General features: G+C 52.8%; 2 protein-coding genes across 2 annotated transcripts in view; one reads left to right on the plus strand and one right to left on the minus strand.

The window, feature by feature from the left end:
• Positions 1–7546, plus strand: part of IFI35 (interferon induced protein 35) — an 18542-nt gene extending 10996 nt beyond the window's left edge. Inside the window, exons 2-7 of the mRNA XM_049780876.1 lie at positions 4997–5092; positions 5849–6008; positions 6227–6333; positions 6431–6617; positions 7061–7167; positions 7355–7546. Coding sequence (XP_049636833.1) covers positions 4997–5092; positions 5849–6008; positions 6227–6333; positions 6431–6617; positions 7061–7167; positions 7355–7546 — 849 coding nt within the window. The remainder of the gene's footprint in view (positions 1–4996; positions 5093–5848; positions 6009–6226; positions 6334–6430; positions 6618–7060; positions 7168–7354) is intronic.
• Positions 7547–7912: 366 nt separating this feature from the next.
• VAT1 (vesicle amine transport 1) lies at positions 7913–19934 on the minus strand. The gene is given in 9 exon segments (XM_049781827.1): positions 7913–9444; positions 9557–9721; positions 9723–9766; positions 9769–9797; positions 10956–11049; positions 11166–11319; positions 11321–11340; positions 11699–11906; positions 19453–19934. Coding segments are annotated over 9 exon segments (1215 nt in total). The 5' UTR covers positions 19870–19934; the 3' UTR covers positions 7913–9360.
• Positions 19935–20321: the final 387 nt, after the last annotated feature.

Here is a 20321-nt window from a genome sequence, read left to right on the forward strand (position 1 = left end):
GTTTGTCCACCGACCCCACCATTTTTGTTGGCTTACTGATGTCATCTAACTGGCACTTCAGGTCACTACATCTGCAACTCCTTGTTACCTAAAATTAATCACTTCTCTATTTGGGTAAAAAGGAAGAAATTGGGGCCGGAGAGATAGTATGGAGGTAGGGTGTTTGCCTTGCATGCAAGAGGACAGTGGTTCCACGATGACTCCTGGCATCCCAGATGGTCTCCCAGCCTGCCAGGAGCAATTTCTGAGCGTAGAGCCAGGCAGGAGTAACTCCTGAGTGCTGCTGGGTATGACCCAAAAACCCAAAAAAAAAAAAAAAAAAAAAAAAGGGAAGAAATTTTTTTTCCAGTTTTGAGTTTGCTCTAAAGAAGAAATCCAGTGGTACATATTTTTTAGCTTTTCTCAGTTTAAACATAGGCTTAGATCATTTTGACAAGTGGGATAGCTTCCACAGAAAATGAACTTACATTTAATGTAACTCAGGAAAAGATCTTTTTCTTCTGGCTGCATTTTGGCACATTCCCAACAAACTGGCTGATCAAGGCCTCCATTTATGCTTTGGAGGGTTAAGGCAGGGAACACTGCAGGTGTGAGCAGAATGTTGTCCTTGAAATAAGGCTTTAAGATCTAAAGGCTGGAGAGATTGTACAGCTGGTATTGAGCCAGAAGTAAGCGAGGAGTAAGTCCTGAATACAGTTTGAAGTGACACAAAAACAAAAACAAATCAAGGGGCAAGAGAAATAGCTTGGAAGTAAGGTGTTTGCCTTGCATGCAGAAGGATGGTGGTTCGAATCCTGGCATCCCATATGGTCCCTCGAGCCTGCCAGGAGCGATTTCTGAGCACAGAGCCAAGAGTAACCCCTGAGAGCTGCCGGGTGTGATTCCCCCCCCCCCAAAAAAAACGTAGGGCTCCAGCCTTGCATGCAGCCAAGTTGGGTTCTATCCCCAGCATCGCATATGGTCCCCACAAGCATTGCCAGAAGTAATTCCTGAGTGCAGAGTCAGGAGTAACCCCTGAGCATTGCGGAGAGTGGCCCAAAACAAAACAAAAGAATTTAACAGTCATGAAATAGATTAGAAGCCTGGACTAGAGAGATAACATAGTAGGGGAGCTTGTCTTTCATGCAGCTGACCTAGGTTTGATCCCCAGTACCATATATGGTTCCCCAAGCCTTGCCAGGAGAAAGTTCTGAGCATAGAGCCAGGAGTAGGCTGAGCACAACTGGGTGTGACCAAAAAACAAAAAAAGGGAAAAAAAAAGAAGAAATGAAATCTAACTAGGCAGCGTTATTAACATTTGCTTGTTTCAGAATTATTTCAATAAGAGGCTGGAGTTAAAAATTGGGTGGGGAAAAAAAGAAACAAAGAAAAAAAGGGCCCGGAGAGATAGCACAGCGGCATTTGCCTTGCAAGCAGCCGATCCAGGACCAAAGATGGTTGGTTCGAATCCCAGTCTGGAGCTATTTCTGAGCAGACAGCCAGGAGTAATCCCTGAGCACCGCCGGGTGTGACCAAAAAAAAAACAAAACAAAACAAAACAAAACAAAAAAAAAAAAAAAAAAACAAAGGAAAAATTGAGTGGGGAATATCTCAGCTCTTCCATACTTAAAGAACTTTTTTTTTCCAAGAAGAAAACTTATGCGAGGGGCCGGGCGGTGGCGCTAAAGGTAAGGTGCCTGCCTTGCCAGCACTAGCCTAGGACGGACCGCGGTTCGATCCCCCGTCATGGTCCCCCAAGCCAGGAGCGACTTCTGAGCGCATAGCCAGGAGTAACCCCTGAGCTTACGGGTGTGGCCCAAAAACAAAAACAAAAACAAACAAAAAAAAAACTTATGCGAGACGATCTCTGCCTGTAACTTCCATTGCAAGCCGGAGGTATGCTACAAGTTGCTGAGGTGAATGCAACTCATATAGTCTTCAGTACACTACTAGGAGTGAACCCTGAGCACAGAGCTTTGAATAAGTCTTGAGCACACTGGGTGTACCCCGAAACAGACAAATTCCCAAAATTTTCTATTCTGCACCCTGCCTTAGAGAAATAGAAATGACTAGGCTGGAAAACAGTACAGAGAGTAAGGCATTTGTCTTACATGTGACCAACTAGGATCAATTCCTAGCATCACATGGGTCTTGACATGACCAGTAAGGACCCTCAAGCACAGAGGTGGGATTATTCTCTGAGTGCTGCCACCCCGTCCCACACAAAGATAAAAGTAGAAAACTAGGTACCTTTTTTTTACTTTTTGGGCCACACCCAGTGATGCTCAGGGGTTACTCCTGACTATGCGCTCAGAAATCGCTCCTGGCTTGAGGGACCATATGGGACGCCGGGGGATCGAACTGAGGTCCATCCTAGGCTAGCGTGCACAAGGCAGACACCTTAAGTATGCCCTGTGCCACCCTCTGGGCCTCCCCCTTATTTTTTGTATGTTTGTTTTTTGGGCCACACTAGGCGGTTCTCAGGGGTTACTCCTGGCTCTGCGCTCAGAAATAGCTCCTGACAGGCTCAGGGCACCATATGGCATGTCAGGAACCAAACCCAGGCATGTCCTGGGTTGGTCGAGTGCAAAGCAAATGGCCTACTGCTGTGCTATTACTCCAGCCCATCTAGGTACCTTTTCTCAGTATTCACCAGCCAAAAAAAAAAAAACAATAAAAAAACTTTTTTTTTTTTTTTGTTTTTGGGTCATACCCAGTGGCAATCAGGGGTTACTTCTGGCGCTGTGCTCAGAAATAGCTCCAGGCAGGCTCGGGGGACCATATGGAATGCCGGGATTTGAACCACCATCCTTCAGCATCTAAGGCAAATGCCCTATCACTGTGCTATCTCTCTGGCTCAAGCCAGAATTTTTTTAGTTAAATCCTTCCTCCTTTTTTTTGGGAGGTAGGATGGAGTGGGGTGTATTTACTGCTTACTCTTGGCTCTGTGCTCAAGAAGCACTCTTAGACGTAAAGGGGAATCATGTAAGGTGTGGGTGATTGAACTCACGTTGGCCACATGCAAGACTAGTGTCTTCCCTGCTGTACTGGCCCTAAATCCTAGTTTTTTTGTTTGTTTTGGGTCACACCTGACAGTGTTCAGGGGTTATTCCTGGCTCTATGCTCAGAAATCGCTCTGGTAGGCTCGGGGGACCATATGGGATTCCGGGATTCGAACCACCGTCCTTCTGCATGCAAGGCAAATGCCTTACCTCCATGATATCTCTCGGCCCCTTAAATCCTCTTTTTTTTTTCTTTTTTTCTTGGGGGTGGAGGGGTAACACCTGGCGGTACTCAGGGGTTACTCCTGGCTCAGCACTCTCTGCACTCAGAGATTGTTCCTGGCAGGCACAGGGGACTATATGGGATGCCGGGATAAGCCACCATGCATCCTGGATCAGTGCTTGCAAGGCAAATGCCCTACCACTGTGCTATCTCTCCAGCCCCTAAATCCTAGTTAGTTTTCTGTTTTTGGTTTTTGGGTCACACCCGGCGGTGCTCAGGGCTTACTCCTGGCTATCTGCTCAGAAATCGCTCCTGGCAGGCACAGGGGACCATGTGGGACACCGAGATTTGAACCAACCACCTTAGGTCCTGGATCGGCTGCTTGCAAGGCAAATGCCACTGTGCTATCTCTCCGGCCCCAAATCCTAGTTTTCTTCTTTTTTTTGTGTGTGTGTGATTTTTGGGTCACACCCGGCAGTGCTCAGGGGTTATTCCTGGCTCCAGGCTCAGAAATTGCTCCTGGCAGGCACGGGGGACCATATGGAGTGCCGGGATTCGGACCGATGACCTCCTGCATGAAAGGCAAATGCCTTACCTCCATGCTATCTCTCCGGCCCCTAGTTTTCTTCTCCTCAAAGTTACCACATCTCTTCTAAGCCCTCTGTAATATGTTCCCAACTCTTTATTCCTACACTTCATTCATGTCTGCAACACAGATCTACCAAAGGTCTATTCCCTGCGACAAACTCAGCAGAATAAATTTTTTTGTTTTTGTTTTGGTTTTTGGGCCACACCCAGCTTTGCTCAGGGGTTACTCCTGGCTATCTGCTCAGAAATAGCTCCTGGCAGGCACAGGGGACCATATGGGACACCGGGATTTGAACCAACCACCTTAGGTCCTGGATCGGCTGCTTGCAAGGCAAACGCCGCTGTACTATCTCTCCGGGCCCTCAGCAGAATAATTACCAAGGGGACTCTGCTGATAATGCCACAAAGGCACAAATGCCACTTCATACCACAAGCTACTTTTACTCCTACCCCTGGTATCATTCCCCTGCCTCTGTTGTCAGCTCTCTCACTCACTCTCTCTCTTGCTCCCCTCCTGCTTCAAGTTGCACCCTTCTATAAATGCCATCTGATACAGAGAAAAGGAGGCAGTCAAAGAACTATCTGGGAGAGATGGGATCAATGACACTGGGTTCCATGTCATCACCATGACACACACTGGGTTCAGGCTGTCCAGAACCCAGTAGTAGTTGTGCAGGTCACGGAGTCATTCTGAGCTTCTTCCCAAGAAGTCATTTGTGTCCTAGGATGGGCCTGAGTCTGGAGAGACAGAAAGGGCTGAAGGAGAGAAAGTCCAGGAGCAAGGTGCTTGCCTTGCATGCAGCAGATCCCAAGGACTGAGTATGGAACCCCAAGCACTGCTCAGGATCACTCCTGAGCACAGAGCCAGAGTGATTGGGTGATTCCTGAGTACCATATGTGTGGTCCACCTCCATCTCCCCAAAACAGGGGAGAACTTAGCCCAATACTTGGATATAGTGTTTAGTTGTGTTTTTGATGCTCAGGGATTGCTCCTGGCAGGCTTAGGAGACCATATGGGATGCCAGGGATCAAACCCAGGTCTACCATGTGCAAGGCAAATGCCCTACCCACTGTATTATCACCCCAGCCCTATAGTGTTTAATAAATTACATTGACCTCGTGTTCTCTGCTGGCCCTTCCTCTGGGCTCATTCATGCTCTGCAAAGCCATGTAGGTGACTCCTTATTCCCCTCTGTCCTAACAGGCCCTCCAAGCCCTTCAGGAGGAGCAGATCAGGCTCCAGATGCGCCTACAGGAGTTGCAGCAGAAGAGAAATGAATTCAAGGACCAGCATGACAAGGCAAGCTGGGTGCAGGGTTGCGGTCAGGGAACAGAGCAGGAGTTTAAGTCATTGCTGACTCACTTTCTGGCTTCATGACTTGAGCATATTTCTTAAACTCTCTGAACCTAATCAAAAAAAGAAAATAGGGGTCGGAGTGGTGGCGCAGGGCGTAAGGCATCTGTCTTGCATGCGCTAGCCTAGAATGGACGCGGTTCCATCCCCCGGCATCTCATATGGTCCCCCAAGCCATAGGTGATTTCTGAGCGCATAGCCAGGAATAACCCGAGCATAACCAGGTGTGGCACAAAAACAAAAACCTTTCTGAACCTGTCTGCTCATCTGGAAGGCGGAGGAACTCCCAACTTCAAGCTCCAATGAGGACAGGCTACCATCTCACCTATGCTGTGGCTGCCAGGAGGGGCTTGACCCACCCCTTCACTTCTCCAACTCTGTTCACTTTGATCAGTCTCAGCCACATGGAACTGGACCTTGCCTCCGGAAGGGAGTAGGGAGCTCGCTCTCCCTTCAGGATGGCATCTCTAGGGGCCAGACAAATAATATAGTGGATGGGGTATTTGTCTTGCACATGGTTGACCTGGACTCAATTCCTGGCCTCTCAGATGATCCCCAGGAGTAAGCACTGAGCACTGCCAGGGAGGGAGGGAGGACGGGAGGGCGGAAGGGAGGGAGGGATGGCATCTCCTTGGAGGGAGAAAGGGTGGGATGGAAGGAAGGAAAGAAGGGATGGCATCTCCTTTCCCTCCCCACCCCCAGGTCCCTTTTCCGGTGCCTGAGATCCCCCTGGTGTTCCAAGGACATACTGAAGCACATTCTCAGCAAGGAAGGAAAGAGAGCAAGACCGTAGTTTCCAACCTGCAGATATGCTGCCCTCTGCCTGGAGGCTCTGCTCTGGTCACCTTCGATGACCCCAAGGGTGAGCTGCGGGGCCGGAGTGATAGCACAGTGTGCAGGGCCTTGCCTTACATGTGGCTGATCTGGGTTCAATCCCTGGCATCCCATATGGTTCCGAAAGCCTCAGGAGTGATCCCTGAGCCCCACCAAATGTGACCCCATAAAAGATCAAGGGTGAGCTCAGGGAAACCTCAGGAGGTTGGGGGCTTTCAGTACTTGCTCTACTTCCTGTACCCCTAGTGGCTGATAGGCTGCTGCAGCGAAGAGACCACCAGGTCGACCTGGAAGAGTGCCGCCTCCGGGTGCAGGTCCAGCCCTTAGAGCTGCCCATGGTGACTTCCATCCAGGTGAGTGACAAGACCCGGGCCTCTGAACATGCTGGGGGTGGGTGGCACGGGAGGTGGTAGAGGAGCGTCTGGGCTGACTCTGTCCTGTCTGCCCCAGGTATCCAGCAGGATGGACAGCCAGAGGGTGCTGGTCAGTGGCTTCCCTGCTGGGCTCAGACTGAACGAAGAGGTGCTTCTGGACAAGTTGGAGATCTTCTTTGGCAAGACCAGTAATGGAGGTGGTGATGTGGAGGCACGGGAACTGCTGCCAGGAGGTGCCATGCTGGCCTTCTCGGAGGAGGAAGGTAGGGCCCCATTGGCAAGATCAGGGTCCAGGGCCCTGTGGTCTCAGAATGCTCTGGATGGTGAATCCCCTCGCACCCATCACCCATCCGGAGCCAAAGTGATAGATAGCACAACGGGTTGGGTGGTTGCCTTGCACAAGGCTGACCCAGGTTTGACCCCCGACACCCCACATAGTCGCCCAGAGCTCTTCCAGAAGTGATTCTTTTTGTTGTTGTTTTTGGGTCACACCCAGCAGCACTCAGAGGTTACTCCTGGCTCTATGCTCAGAAATCGCCCCTGGCAGGCACAGGGAACCACCATCCTTCTGCATGAAAAACCTTACCTCCATGCTCTCTCTCCAGCCCCAGGAGTGATTCTTAAATGCAGAGACAGGAGTAACCCGACCACTGACAGGTTGGTCCCCAAACCAAACATAAAGGCCCTCTCTGTGTTCTCCCCACAGTGGCCCAGCGCCTGATCCGGATTGGTCAGTTCATGGTACCACTGGGTGTACAGAAAGTACCCCTGCGCGTCTCTCCCTACATGAGTGGGAAAGTGGAGAAGGCTGAGGTGAGTGGGTGGGGGAGCTGGGCCAAGTATCCTGGCTGCCAGAAACTTCCCCAAGGCAGGCTCAGAGCCTCCAAATCCCACTAACCTGACCCGATAGACCTCTCCTTCCCTACTTCCTACATACCCCGATCTCTGACTCCCCAACACAACTCCAGGAGCCTTTGTCTCTGACCCCGGCTTTTTCCAGATCAAGTCTCAGCAAATAGACAGATCAGTGCTGGTGCTCAACATTCCTGACGTCCTGGACAGCCAGGAGCTGCACGACATCCTGGAGATCCATTTCCAGAAACCCACTCGGGGTGGCGGGGAGGTGGAGATGCTGACGGTGGTGCCCCCGGGACAACAGAGATTGGCCATCTTCACCACCTCGTCGGGCTAGGGGGCTGCCCTTACCATCACCCTTCACCCCTGTCAAGGTCATCAAGCCTAGTGCGGGCTTGGTCAACATCTGGCAAGGGATTCCAAACTACTGTGGCTTCTTGTTTTAATTTTGTGGGGTTTGAGAGATCAGAGTTGCATCCAGGGCTCCAGTGACCCACTCGCCGCTCAGCTTTATCCTGGCACTCCGGGGTAGGAGCTAGGATGCCAGCTTGGTTGAACCTTCCTGAGGTGGATTCATGAAGGGAAACTGGATTTGGGTGAGGAAGGCGGCTGGGGGCTGGAAAGAAACTCTAACCTTCCCCTATCAGCTTTGGCCTGGCCCTGACCTTACCCCCCTCGGCTCCTCTAGGCAACATCCACCACCCAGGTTTTGGCTTTTTATTGACACAAACACAAAGGCAGCTTCGGTAAGTGGGGCGGGGTACACAGAAGCAGAAATCGCACACCATTAGGCCTTCTTTACACAAGGAAGAGCTAAGCTCCTTCCTTCACTCACCTCCCATTGGCAATGGCTGCGGCGCTGATCTCCCCAGCTCCAGCTCACAGAAGGAGTCACAGCCCTCACCTAGGAAGTCTCTATTATGGTTCCAGGGGCTTCAATCCTCACCACCACCACCACCCCTTCCTCCCCTGCTCCTTCTCCTCACCCATGTAAACAAAATTGGGGGCTGAGTTTGGAAAACTGCCTCCTACTCTGAGAAGGCAAATGGACAGCCCTCGCCTGCCAGGGAAGGTGGGAATGTGCTTTAGCGCTTGACTTTGGTCCTGTCTTGGTCCCAGGACCGGAACTGCACAGAGAACTCACTACCTCTGGTGGCAGGTGCCAAAAGTGAGGCTGAGAAAGTTTCCCTGCCACCTCTCCCCACCCACCCCCTAAAGAAATGACAGCCCCAGAGACAGGACATGGCCCAGACCCCAGAAGGCCAGGGGCTGCCCCACCCACCCACCACCCGCCCCGACTGGCACACACATAGATTTTTGGCAGTGTTGTGGAACTGGGGAGCAGCGAAACCCCAGCCCCACCAGGACAAGGAAGGCACTGGGGAGTCCAGGGGTGGAGGAAGAGGTGCGACAGAGACCGGGACCCCCACGTACGTCAGCACAGATTTTCCATGGCTAAGGCACTGAGAACAAATCCAGAGAACTCAGTGAAGGTGAGCTGGGGAGGGGGGCATGAGAGCAGCCAGATCCCGCCCACAGATGGTGGCAGAGGCAACCTTGGTCATCAGTGGCAGAAAGCCCGGAGGTGGAAGAAGCCCGATTGTGCTTAAGAAGTTGGGAAAGGAGTGGAGATGCGGCCGCCGCACAGAGGCGGTGCTGGCCGGCCTGGGGGAGGGTGGATAGCAAGGAGAGGACAGGGACATGCTGGACATGTGCGTGTTGGCCCCCCACCCTGAGCTGGCATTTCGATTCTTTGGGAGGTGTTGGGGCAAGGACAGCAGGGAGACGAGGCTAGGGCAAAAGCACACAGAAGGGGAATGAAAGGGACTGGGGGACTGGCTAAGTTGGCACAAGCAGCACAGCGGGCCCGGGGGACAGGGTGGGGCAGGAAGCAACCTGCCTCTCTCTGACTCTCCCTGTCCCCTCGCAGGGCCCAGACATCCAAGTGGTCGCTTCCCAACCTCTTCAGAGGGCAGGAACGGGGGAAGGGGCAGCCCTGGAGAGAGCAAGAAGGGGGTGGGGAAAGAGGTCAAATAGGGAGACCCTGGCAGGGAGCGGGCAGGGGGATGAAATGCAATGTGAGTTGCTGGGTGCTTACAGCTTGGCTGCCCAGCGTGCCCTTCCCCACCTTTGGGTCTCCCGACTCCCACCCTATTTCTCTTTCTCTGGCCCCGGCACTAGGAGGACTTTCCCCACATTTTTCTTCTCTTGCATCTGCTTCATGGCGTCCACCACCTGGAGAGGAAAACCAGACTCAGCTTCCAGTGCCCTCCTGCCTTCCTCCCCCTGGCTGCCCCTTCCCTGGTCCTGCCCCAGCCAGGCCGGCCCTGCAGAGCTGCACACGTACCTTCTCGAAGGGCCACACGGAGTCGATATGAGGCTTGATTTGACCTTTGTTGTAGAGTGCCAGGAGGCGGGCCACCACCCCGCTGACCAGCTCTATCTCGCCCTCCAGGTAGCCCAGGTGGAAGCCACACACGGCGCGGTTGGCGGGCAGCAGCTGCAGCGCCGTCAACGCTGAACTGGTTCCACCACGTTCTCGCGAGGGCCATGAGGTCCGCTTGGGGCCCGTCAGCAGGTTGCCATTCCTGAAGGACAATTCCCGGGTGTCAGCACATCCCTGTGTGTTTATTCCAAGCCTGCCTGTTTCCCATGGGCCCCTTTACATATCTCCAACGAGTGCTGTGGAATATTAGGCTGTCACCCTATCTGCTGGCTGTTAGGCCCAAAGCGATTCCAGCTGACTCCAAAACTCCCTAAGTTTTAGTGTTTTTAATTACTGTTTTTTCTTTTTTTGGGCCACATCCAGTGGCACTTAGGGAGGTTACTCCTGGCTCTGCACTCAGAAAATCATTCCTGGCATGCTCAGGGGGAACTATATGGATGTCATGTATAGAACCCAGGTCAGCTGCATGCAAGGCAAATGATCTCCTATCACTTCGGCCCTCCAAAATACGTTTTGTTTTAGCCAAATATGTTTTTAAAATGAAAATGCACCAAATCCCATATTTGGTGCCAGGAGTAATCCTTGAGCACTAAAAGCCAGGAGCAAGCCCTGAGTGCTGCTGGTTGTGACTCCAAAATAAAAAATAAATGAAACAAAAATGTGGCACGACCAAGAAGCCCAGAAGTATAGGACAAATAAAGGCAGATAGGCTGGGGCCAGAGAGATAGCATGGAGGTAAGGCGTTTGCCTTCCATGCAGAAGGACGGTGGTTCGAATCCCGGCATCCCATATGTCGGTCCCCTATGAGCTTAGAGCCAGGAGTAACCCCTGAGCACTGCCGGGTGTGACCCAAAAACCAAAATTAAAAAAAAAAAAGGCAGACTGGCTGTTTTTTCCCCCCCTCAGGACTAATCTCCAAATAGGAACAAAGAGAGAACACACTGAATTGGGCCAGAGAGCTAGCTCAGCTTACATATAACTGACCCCAGTTCAATATCCAACAGCACATGCAATCTCCTTAAAACCACTAGAGGTCATGCCTTTGCACAGAGCCAGGAATAATCCATGAGTATTGCAGGGTAAAGCCCAATGCTGATTGCCACATACCACTGTCAAACAAACAAAAAAATTCAGAATTTGCTAACACATGAGGAAAGTACGTTGTGACAGGACAGACAGGTCAGCTGGGAGGCATCGATTCTTAGGGGTCAGTCCCTCACCTGATTCTCACTTCATTCAAAAGCCCAGGTTTTGAGTCCCCTCCTACAACCCAAATGCCCCTCCACCCAGCCCCACTGACTCACCATAGGTGACCACTTTGCCCATGGGTTTGAGGAGGTTGTAGCCCTTGGCAGTATCTGATCCACCCAGAGGGTCCATGACGATGTCCACTCCTGTGAAGGGGATAGAGGGTCCTCAGAATAGAATCAGGAGCCATAGATCTGAAGCCCCCCATCTGAAGCCCCCCTATCCCTACCCTGCATCATCCAGCCCCAGGCCCAAACTCTACCTTTGGGGGAGATCTTTTTGATCTCATCCACGTAATCAGTTGTGTGGTAGTCGATGGGGTGTGTGACCCCATTCTCCTTCAGCATCTCGTGCTTGCTGGCCGAGGGCCGTTCCGAATACCCGCTCACGTTCTCCACGTTGCGGCACAGCTGCAAGGGCCGCCAGCCCCACACCCCCTGGAACACGACATCACACTCTGTTCCTGCCTCTCAAGGACAGGGGGTCCATTTACGTTCACTTTCCCTGGGCTCATTTGAGGCTCTGTCATCCCTTATCCCTTGTCCCAAATTTCCATGACTGAGAAATTGAGAGGGGGAGGAGGGATGCTAGGCTAGGGCAGCATTGTTGCTAAGGCTCACACATCAGGCCGGACTCACCGTAACCATGGCAACAGCACCGCAAAGGCCTCAGAGCCCAAGGCAGAGGCAGCCTGGTGTCGCCATGACAACAGACCAGCTAGGCCTCTGGGAAGGAAGGGCCTAGAAGGCCATCTGGATGGGGTGAGAAGGGGCAATAAGAGTAAGACCCTGTCACCTGCAGCCATATGTACTAAGACGCTGTGGCCAGCCCGAAGGTTGCCGAAGTCAAAGAGGACCATGTAGGCTGTGATGTAGTTGACCAGCAAGGCAGCGGCTTCCTCGAAGGTCATGGCTTCTGGCATCAGGTAGGTCTGAGCTGACGGCACAGTCACCTCCTCCTGCCACATGCCTGAACGGATCAGCACCATCACCCGGTCTCCTACCTAGAGAAATGGAAAGAATCTCATTCAGTAACCGCATGGACACTTATGAAGACCTATGTCTAACACAGCCTTCTCCCAGTCCATGGGGGGAAGAACAGGACAGTTCATCATCATATCATCTTCAAAAGCAAAACCCACCTGGGCCAGAGCAATAGCACAATGAGTAGGGCATTTGCCTTGCATGAGGCCAACCTGAATTCGATCCCCCGTATCCTATATGGTCCGGTCCCTCAACACTGCCAGGAGTAATCCTGAGTGCTGCCAACATGTGTGATCCAAAACAAATAAACAAAACACAAAAGCAAAACCCACCTGGGTCAGGGAAATGATATAAAGGGCTGAAGGGCCTGCTTTTATAGGCAGGAGACCCAAGTTTGGTCCTTTTTTTTTTTTTTTTTTTTTGGTTTTTGGTTTTTGGGCTACACTCGGCGGTGCTCAGGGGTTACTCCTGGCTGTCTGCTCAGAAATAGCTCCTGGCAGGCACAGGGGACCATATGGGACACCGGGATTCAAACCAACCACCTTTGGTCCTGGATCGGCTGCTTGCAAGGCAAACGCCGCTGTGCTATCTCTCCGGCCCCCAGGTTTGGTCCTTAACACCAAAATTTTGTACACTACCAGAGGGACCCCATAGAACAGAACCAGGAGGAGCCCGAGTACCTCTGGATGTGACATCAAAATCAAACCAAACCAAACCCCTGAGAGTCACTGGGTGTCTCCCCCCCCAAAAAAAAGAAATTGCTCCTGGCAGGTTTGGAAAACCACATGGGATGCGGGGGATTAAAGTCAGGGTCAGTCCCAGGTTGGTCCAATGCAAGGAAAATTCCCTACCTACTGTGCTATTGATGTGGCCTCCCCCCCAGGAATAATTTATTTTTGTTTTTTTGTTTTTGGGCCACACCCGGCAGTGCTCAGGGGTTACTCCTGGCTGTCTGCTCAGAAATAGCTCCTGGCAGGCACGGGGGACCATATGGGACACCGGGATTCGAACCAACCACCTTTGGTCCTGTATCGGCTGCTTGCAAGGCAAACACTATCTCTCCGGGCCCTCTTTTTCTTTTCTTTTTTTGGTTTATGGGTCACACCCGGCAGTGCTCAGGGGTTATTCCTGGCTCCAGGCTCAGAAATAGCTCCTGGCAGGCACGGGGGACCATATGGGATGCTGGGATTCAAGCCGATGACCTCCTGCATGAAAGGTAAATGCTTTACCTCCATGCTATCTCTCCAGCCTCTCTTTTTCTTTTTTTTAGCAGTTTTTTTTTTAATTTTTTTATTTTTTGTGGTTTTTGGGCCACACCCGGCAGTGCTCAGGGGTTATTCCTGGCTCCATGCTCAGAAATTGCTCCTGGCAGGCACAGGGGACCATATGGGATGCTGGGATTCGAACCGATGACCTTCTGCATGAAAGGCAAACGCCTTACCTCCATGCTATCTCTCCAGCCCCTAGCAGTTTTTTTTTTTAATTGGGTTTTGGGCCACACCTGGCGATGCTCAGGGGTTATTCCTGGCTCTGTATTCATAAATCGCCCATGGCAAGCACAAGGGACCATATGGGATGTCAGGATTCAAACTGGGTCTGTCCCAAGTTGGTTGCATACAAGGCAAACACCTTACCACTGTGCTCTTTCTGGCCCTGCCCAGGAATAATTTCTTTCTTTTATTTTTTTGTTTGTTTGTTTTTGGGCCACACTCGGCGGTGCTCAGGGGTTACTCCTAGCTCTCTGCTCAGAAATTGCTCCTGGCAGACTCCGGGGACCATATCGGATGGTGGGATTTGAACCACTGTTGGTCCTAGGTCGGCTGCTTGCAAGGCAAACACCCTACCACTATGCTATCTCTACGCCCCCCACCCCAGAATAATTTATGAGGTCAGAGTCAGGAGTAAAACCGTGAGGCGCTGCTGGTGTGGCCCATAAACAAACAATAAAAACAAAAATAGAAACTTCCCTTTACTAAGTGCTTGTTGAGGGCAAGCCTTATTGCAAGTGTTTCCTGTGCAGGCACACTTTAATCCTCATACAGGCTTTAGGAGGCAGATACTATCCTTATCTCCATTTTATAGGCTCCACAATTCTGTAAGATCTCTGAATGCATGAAGCTTACTTAAGGTTAGGAAAGTATGAAGTATCAATTGAGGAGATCAATCTGCTTCAGTTAAAAAATAAAATGTGGGGGCCGGGCGTTGGCAACTAGAGGTAAGGGTGCCCTGCCTTGCCTGCGCTAGCCTTTGGACGGACCGCGGTTTGATCCCCCGGTGTCCCATATGGTCCCCTAAGCCAGGAGCGACTTCTGAGCGCATAGCCAGGAGTAACCCCTGAGCATCACCGGGTGTGGCCCAAAAACCACAAAAAAAAAAAAAAATGTATGGGCCCCAGAAAGATAGCACAGCGGCTTTTGCCTTGCAAGCAGCCAATCCAGGACCAAAGGTGGTTGGTTCGATCCCGGTGTCCCATATGGTCCCCAGTGCCTGCCAGGAGCTATTTCTGAGCAGACAGCCAGGAGTAACCCCTGAGCAACGCCGGGTGTGGCCCAAAAACAAAAAATAAAAAAATAAAATAAATAAATAAATAAATAAAATGTATAAAAAAATTTAAAAAATAAAGGGTGGGTTCCCTACCTTACTGATAGTGCGAGGTCTTGAGCAAAGAAAAATTAACTTATTTTTGAACCTGTTTTTCTTTTTTTTTTTTGGTTTTTGGGTTACACCCGGCAGTGCTCAGGGGTTATTCCTGGCTCCAGGCTCAGAAATTGCTCCTTGGGGCCGGGTAGGTGGCGCTGGAGGTAAGGTGTCTGCCTTGCAAGCGCTAGCCAAGGAAGGACCGCGGTTCGATCCCCCGGCGTCCCATATGGTCCCCCCAAGCCAGGGGCGATTTCTGAGCACATAGCCAGGAGTAACCCCTGAGCGTCAAACAGGTGTGGCCCAAAAACCAAAAAAAATAAAAAATAAGGGGCCGGGCGGTGGCGCTAAAGGTAAGGTGCCTGCCTTGCCTGCGCTAGCCTCGGACGGACCGCGGTTCGATCCCCCGGCGTCCCATATGGTCCCCCAAGCCAGGAGCGACTTCTGAGCGCATAGCCAGGAGTAACCCCTGAGCGTCACAGGGTGTGGCCCAAAAACCAAAAAAAAAAAAAAAAAAAAAAAAAAAAAAAAAAAAAAAATAAAAAATAAAAAAAAAAAAAGAAATTGCTCCTGGCAGGCACAGGGGACCATATGGGGCGCCGGGATTCTAACCGATGACCTCCTGCATGAAAGGCAAACGCTTTACCTCCATCTATCTCTCCGGCCCCTGAACCTGTTTTTCTAACTGTAAAAAGGGCAATTATGGGCCAGAGAGATAGTACAATGGTAAAGCACTTTTGTTGCAAGTAGATGACATGGGTTTGATGCAGCGGCAAACAGCCCCCACACAACTTTTTGTGGCCCTGCCCTAGAGGAATCTTTTTTTGTTTTGTTTTAGTTGTTTGGGTCACACCCTCCAATGCTCAAGGCTTACTACTGACTTTGCACTCAAGGATCACCCCGACTTTGCCTCCTGCGGCCCCCAGGTAAATTGAGTTTGAGTTAAAGTCTCATGAGCACAACCAGGAGAGGTCCCTAAGCACAGAGTCAGAAATAAGTCCTGGGGGCTAACGAGATAGCACTGCAGGTAGGGCTCTTGCCTTCCATTTTGCTGATGGGTATTTGATCCCCAACATCCCATATGGTCCCCAAGGCCACTAAAGGGATTCCTGAGTGCAAGTCAGGAGTAACCCCTGAGGTTGTCATGTTTTTTTTGTTTTGTTTTGTTTTGTTTTTGTTTTTGGGCCACACCCAGCTGTGCTCAGGGGTTACTCCTGGCTGTCTGCTCAGAAATAGCTCCTGGCAGGCACGGGGGACCATATGGGACACCGGGATTCGAACCAACCACCTTAGGTCCTGGATCGGCTGCTTGTAAGGCAAACGCCGCTGTGCTATCTCTCTGGGCCTGAGGTTGTCATGTTTTACCAAGAAAGAAAGACGCCCTGAGCAGTCATGTGTGGCCCCCAAACCAAAAAAGAAACCCAAAAAACAAGGGCCAGATGATATAGGGATTATCTTGCCTTGCAAGTAGCCAACCTTGCACCCTGATCCCTGCCAGGAGTTATTTCTTTTTTTTTTTTTTTTTTTGGTTTTTGGGCCACACCCGTCGTTGCTCAGGGGTTACTCCTGGCTGTCTGCTCAGAAATAGCTCCTGGCAGGCACGGGGAACCATATGGGACACCGGGATTCGAACCAACCACCTTTGGTCCTGGATCGGCTGCTTGCAAGGCAAACGCCGCTGTGCTATCTCTCCGGGCCCGAGGAGTTATTTCTTTTTTTTTTTTTTTTTTTTTTGGTTTTTGGGCCACACCCTGTGACGCTCAGGGGTTACTCCTGGCTATGCGCTCAGAAGTTGCTCCTGGCTTCTTGGGGGACCATATGGGGCACCGGGGGATCGAACCGCGGTCCGTCCTAGGCTAGCGCAGGCAAGGCAGGCACCTTACCTCCAGCGCCACCGCCCGGCCCCCGAGGAGTTATTTCTAAACACAGAGCCAAAAGTAGTCCTGAGCGCTGTGAAGTATGCCCAAACTGCTCAACTCCCAATAAAAGAAGTGTAGAAGTACTGGCTAATAACGGTAACAATATGACAATTCCTTACAGGAGGAAAATTCCCAATCAAGTAACAGGAAAAGTTTGTGGCAAGGGCCATGTAGTCTCTGAGTGGTCAGAGGCAGAGGCAGTCACCTCTGGATCAGTACTGGAATCAGCTCAGAGGGCCCAGAAAACACCTTCACCCAGAAATGCAGGGAGGGGAAAGGAGAGTCATAGACTCCATCCCCACGAAAAGCCCTTTGTCCCCACTCTGAGTCACCCGTGGTGGCAGGAAAGGTGGTAAAGAAAATAGAACTTTGTGGTTAGAGAGAAAGTACAATGAGTAAGGTGCTTGCATTTGACCAGTCTAGGTTCAATTCCCATCACCCCAGAGAGTCCCCCCAGTCCTGTTAGGAGTAAGCTATATGTGGCCCCAAAACAAAAAAGGATAAGAAAACAAAATCTGGGGCCGGGCGGTGGCGCTAAAGGTAAGGTGCCTGCCTTGCCTGCGCTAGCCTTGGACGGACCATGGTTCGATCCCCCGGTGTCCCATATGGTCCCCCAAGCCAGGAGCATCTTCTGAGCACATAGCCAGGAGTAACCCCTGAGCGTTACTGGGTGTGGCCCAAAAACAAACAAACAAACAAAAAAACAAAATCTGGGCTGGAGAGATAACACAGCTGTAGGGTGTTTGCCTTGCACAGAGTCGATCCAGGACAGATGGTTGTTCGAATCTCTGCATCCCATATGGTCCCCCGAGCCTGCCAGGAGAGATTTCTGAGTGCAGAACCTGGAGTAACCCCTGAGTAGTGCTGGGTGTGACCCAAAAACCAAACCCCCCCAAAAAAGAAAGGAAAAAAGGGAGAAAATCTTTCCCCTCAGTTTAGCAACTGGGGTCAAGAGGAGGGCAGCAAAAAGCCTGTTCTTTCTGATCAGTATGGAGTAGTGTGGGTGCGGTTCTGGAGATGAGAATTCTGTGTAGTAACAAGACTTGGGGGAAAAAAAGCCTGGACTCCCACTCATAAGCTTCTTCGTGTCCCTGAGCCTTTTCACTGCATAAGAGGAGGGCACGCCAGAATCCTTCCTAAAAGCACTGGCATGAAATCAAGTCCCGGAAACGGTGACCCTCCACAGTAGAGCTCAGGACTAGTAGTAGAGTGGGAAATAACCGAGCAGAGTTTGCAAAACACAGTGCTCAGTCCCAATCGCAAGGCTCACTGCCCAGGCCACTGCTCAGCCCATTTCAAGGCAAGGGCCTTGACCCCTCTGCAACCCAGAGATCAGGAGGGAGGGCAGGCGTTTGCCACCGAATCCAGCCTCTTACATCAGATTCAAGCCCGGGACAGGAAATCCTGTATTTACTGAGCGGAAAATGTGGGGAGGGAAGGTTTGGGGTGGCCCTCAACGGACCCCAGTTCTCAAATTCCTTTTCCCAAAAATCCCCTTTGGCAACCTAGTAAGAGTCGGTAAATTTAGAACCCAGTGGAAAGGGTGGGGCCTTAGCACAACTGGAGAAGCTCTGGAAGGAGGAGCTGTTTCCTGCTCAAGAAATCCAAGAATTTCAGCTCTGGAATCTGGGATTGGCAGGTCCAGTGCAACCCAAGGCAGCATTAGTGGGGGCCAGCCCGAAACAAACGAAGGCGGTGTGTACACGCTACACCCCGTTTCTCTCCCAAATAGTTGCTCATTTGGTACTCTCTCTTGAGTGTCCGGGTTTTGTGGCCCAGATCGATGATAACAACGAAACGGAGAAACAGACCGGCTGAGCTGGGCCAACCTGCTCGCTTTGCCACACCCCCACCTGCCCCAGTCGGAAGGGGCAGGGGCACCGCTGGGTTTTTGGGGGTGGCAGGGTCCCTGGAGAGGAATGCAGAGGCAGCTGTTTCCTGGGGCAACTCGGGGTCGAGGCCCGCTGGATGAGTCACCGGGAGGAGGAAATCTGGGCAGTCACCCACCAGTCACGGGGGACAGAGCCCAAGACAAAGATCTTGGGACCCAGCCTGGGTCCCCCTCCCCCAACACGCAGTGGCAGAGGCAATGGCAGGCGGGGTGGGGCGGGCCTTGTCCTGCTGGGCGGTGCCGCTCTGGGCCTACCCCCCCCCCCCCGAGGCCGCCCTACACCCCCACACACACACACACACCACGGGGCTGCATGTGACCCAGGGCTCGGGCACGGCCATGCGCCCGCGCCCTGCTTGAACGACTTGAAGCTCCCTTAGGGAAAGAGGCACCGACTGGCACTCGGGGTCACAGATCGAGAGTCCCCGGGGAGGGTTTGGCGGGCGGGGAACAGGTGTGGCTTTTTATGAAGGTTGGCAAAAAAGGGGGGGGCTGGTCATCGTGCGCATGCGCTTGGTCGCCTTATTGTCCTCCTGCCACCCACCCACCCACCTACGACCGCTCGGACTCTGCCAAAAAATTGCAGGCCATTGCTTTAATAAATATACATATACATGTTGGGGAGAGAGGAGGCGACGGTTCCATGCCAGTGCCAAAAAAAAAAAATCCAGGCGATTGCCATAATAAATACAGACACATGTATGCATATGGGGGACGAGGGGGACAGGCAGGAGGCGGTCATGCCTGAACCCCGTTTGCATCCACTTCTAGAGACTCCCCACAGGCTGATGATTTTTGGTTTTTTGCCCTTTTTTGGGTGGGGCCACACCCGGCAGAGCTCAGGGGTTCCTCACTCCTGGCAGCTCAGGGGACCATCTGGCATGCCGGGATTCGAACCACCGTCCTTGTGCATGCAAGGCAAACCTTACCTCCATGCTCTCTCTCCGGCCCCAGGCTGATGCTTGCTTTCCAGCGCTGTGCAAGCCGGTTCCCAGCCCCACTGCCCTTTCCAGGCCGCACTCTGCCCCGCCTGCCACACCCCCGGCGCCCCAGCCCAGCGCGGTGGCTCGGCCAAGGGCCGGCCTGGTGCGAGCCAGACGAAGCGGGCAGCTGGCTCACCTTGCGGTCGCTCACGCCCTCGCCCACGGCGACCACGACGCCCGCGCCCTCCATGCCCGGCGTGATGGGCAGCGGCGGCAGGCGGTCGTACAGCCCCTGGCGGGCCATCAGGTCGGCGAAGTTGAGCCCGCAGGCCCGCACGCGCAGGGTCAGCTGGCCGGGGCCCGGCGCCGGGGGAGCGGCCGGCCGGCTCTGCAGCTTCACCTTGTCGTAGCCCCCGAAGCCCGTGAGCACCAGGCAGCGCAGCGGGGGAGGCGCCGCCGCTCCATCCGAGGAGGCCGGGGCCGGCGGGGTGGAGGTGTCATCGCCGGGCGCGTCGGCTTTCGGGGGCTGCGGGGCCGCGTCGGCGGCGCTGCCGGCCTCGGTGGCCACCACCACGGCGGCCGCCTCGGAGGCGACCTCAGCCTCGGCGGACATGGCTGCAATCTGAACGCGCGAGCACAGCTGGACGCACCGAGGCTTTGCAGCTGGAGGGCGGGCCCGGGCGTGGCGCGGCGCGCGGCTCCCGACAGCGGCTGCGGGCCTGGGCAGGGCTGGATTAACGGGCGTGGCTTCATGCGGCGGGCGTGGTTCTAGGTGATGGGCGTGGCTTTGTAGCGGGATGGGGCGTGGCCTCGCGAGCGGGGTGGGCTATCTGGCGCGTTGGGTGGGTGTGGTCTCGCGAGTGTCTTGGGCGTGGCCTCTGGGTGGTGGGCGTGGTCTCGCGCCCCGACTTAAAGGGCCCGGTCCAAAGTGCGAGGACTAGGGAAATAGGCCCCTTGGAATGTTTGCGCACAGGCTGGAGTGAGCGCATTGGTGGGATCCTAAAGACTATACAAATAGGAGATTTTTTTTCTTGATTATGAGTTTTGGGGCCACACCCGGCAACG

The sequence above is a fragment of the Suncus etruscus genome, chromosome 1, assembly GCF_024139225.1.
Source record: "Suncus etruscus isolate mSunEtr1 chromosome 1, mSunEtr1.pri.cur, whole genome shotgun sequence".
Lineage (NCBI taxonomy): Eukaryota > Metazoa > Chordata > Mammalia > Eulipotyphla > Soricidae > Suncus > Suncus etruscus.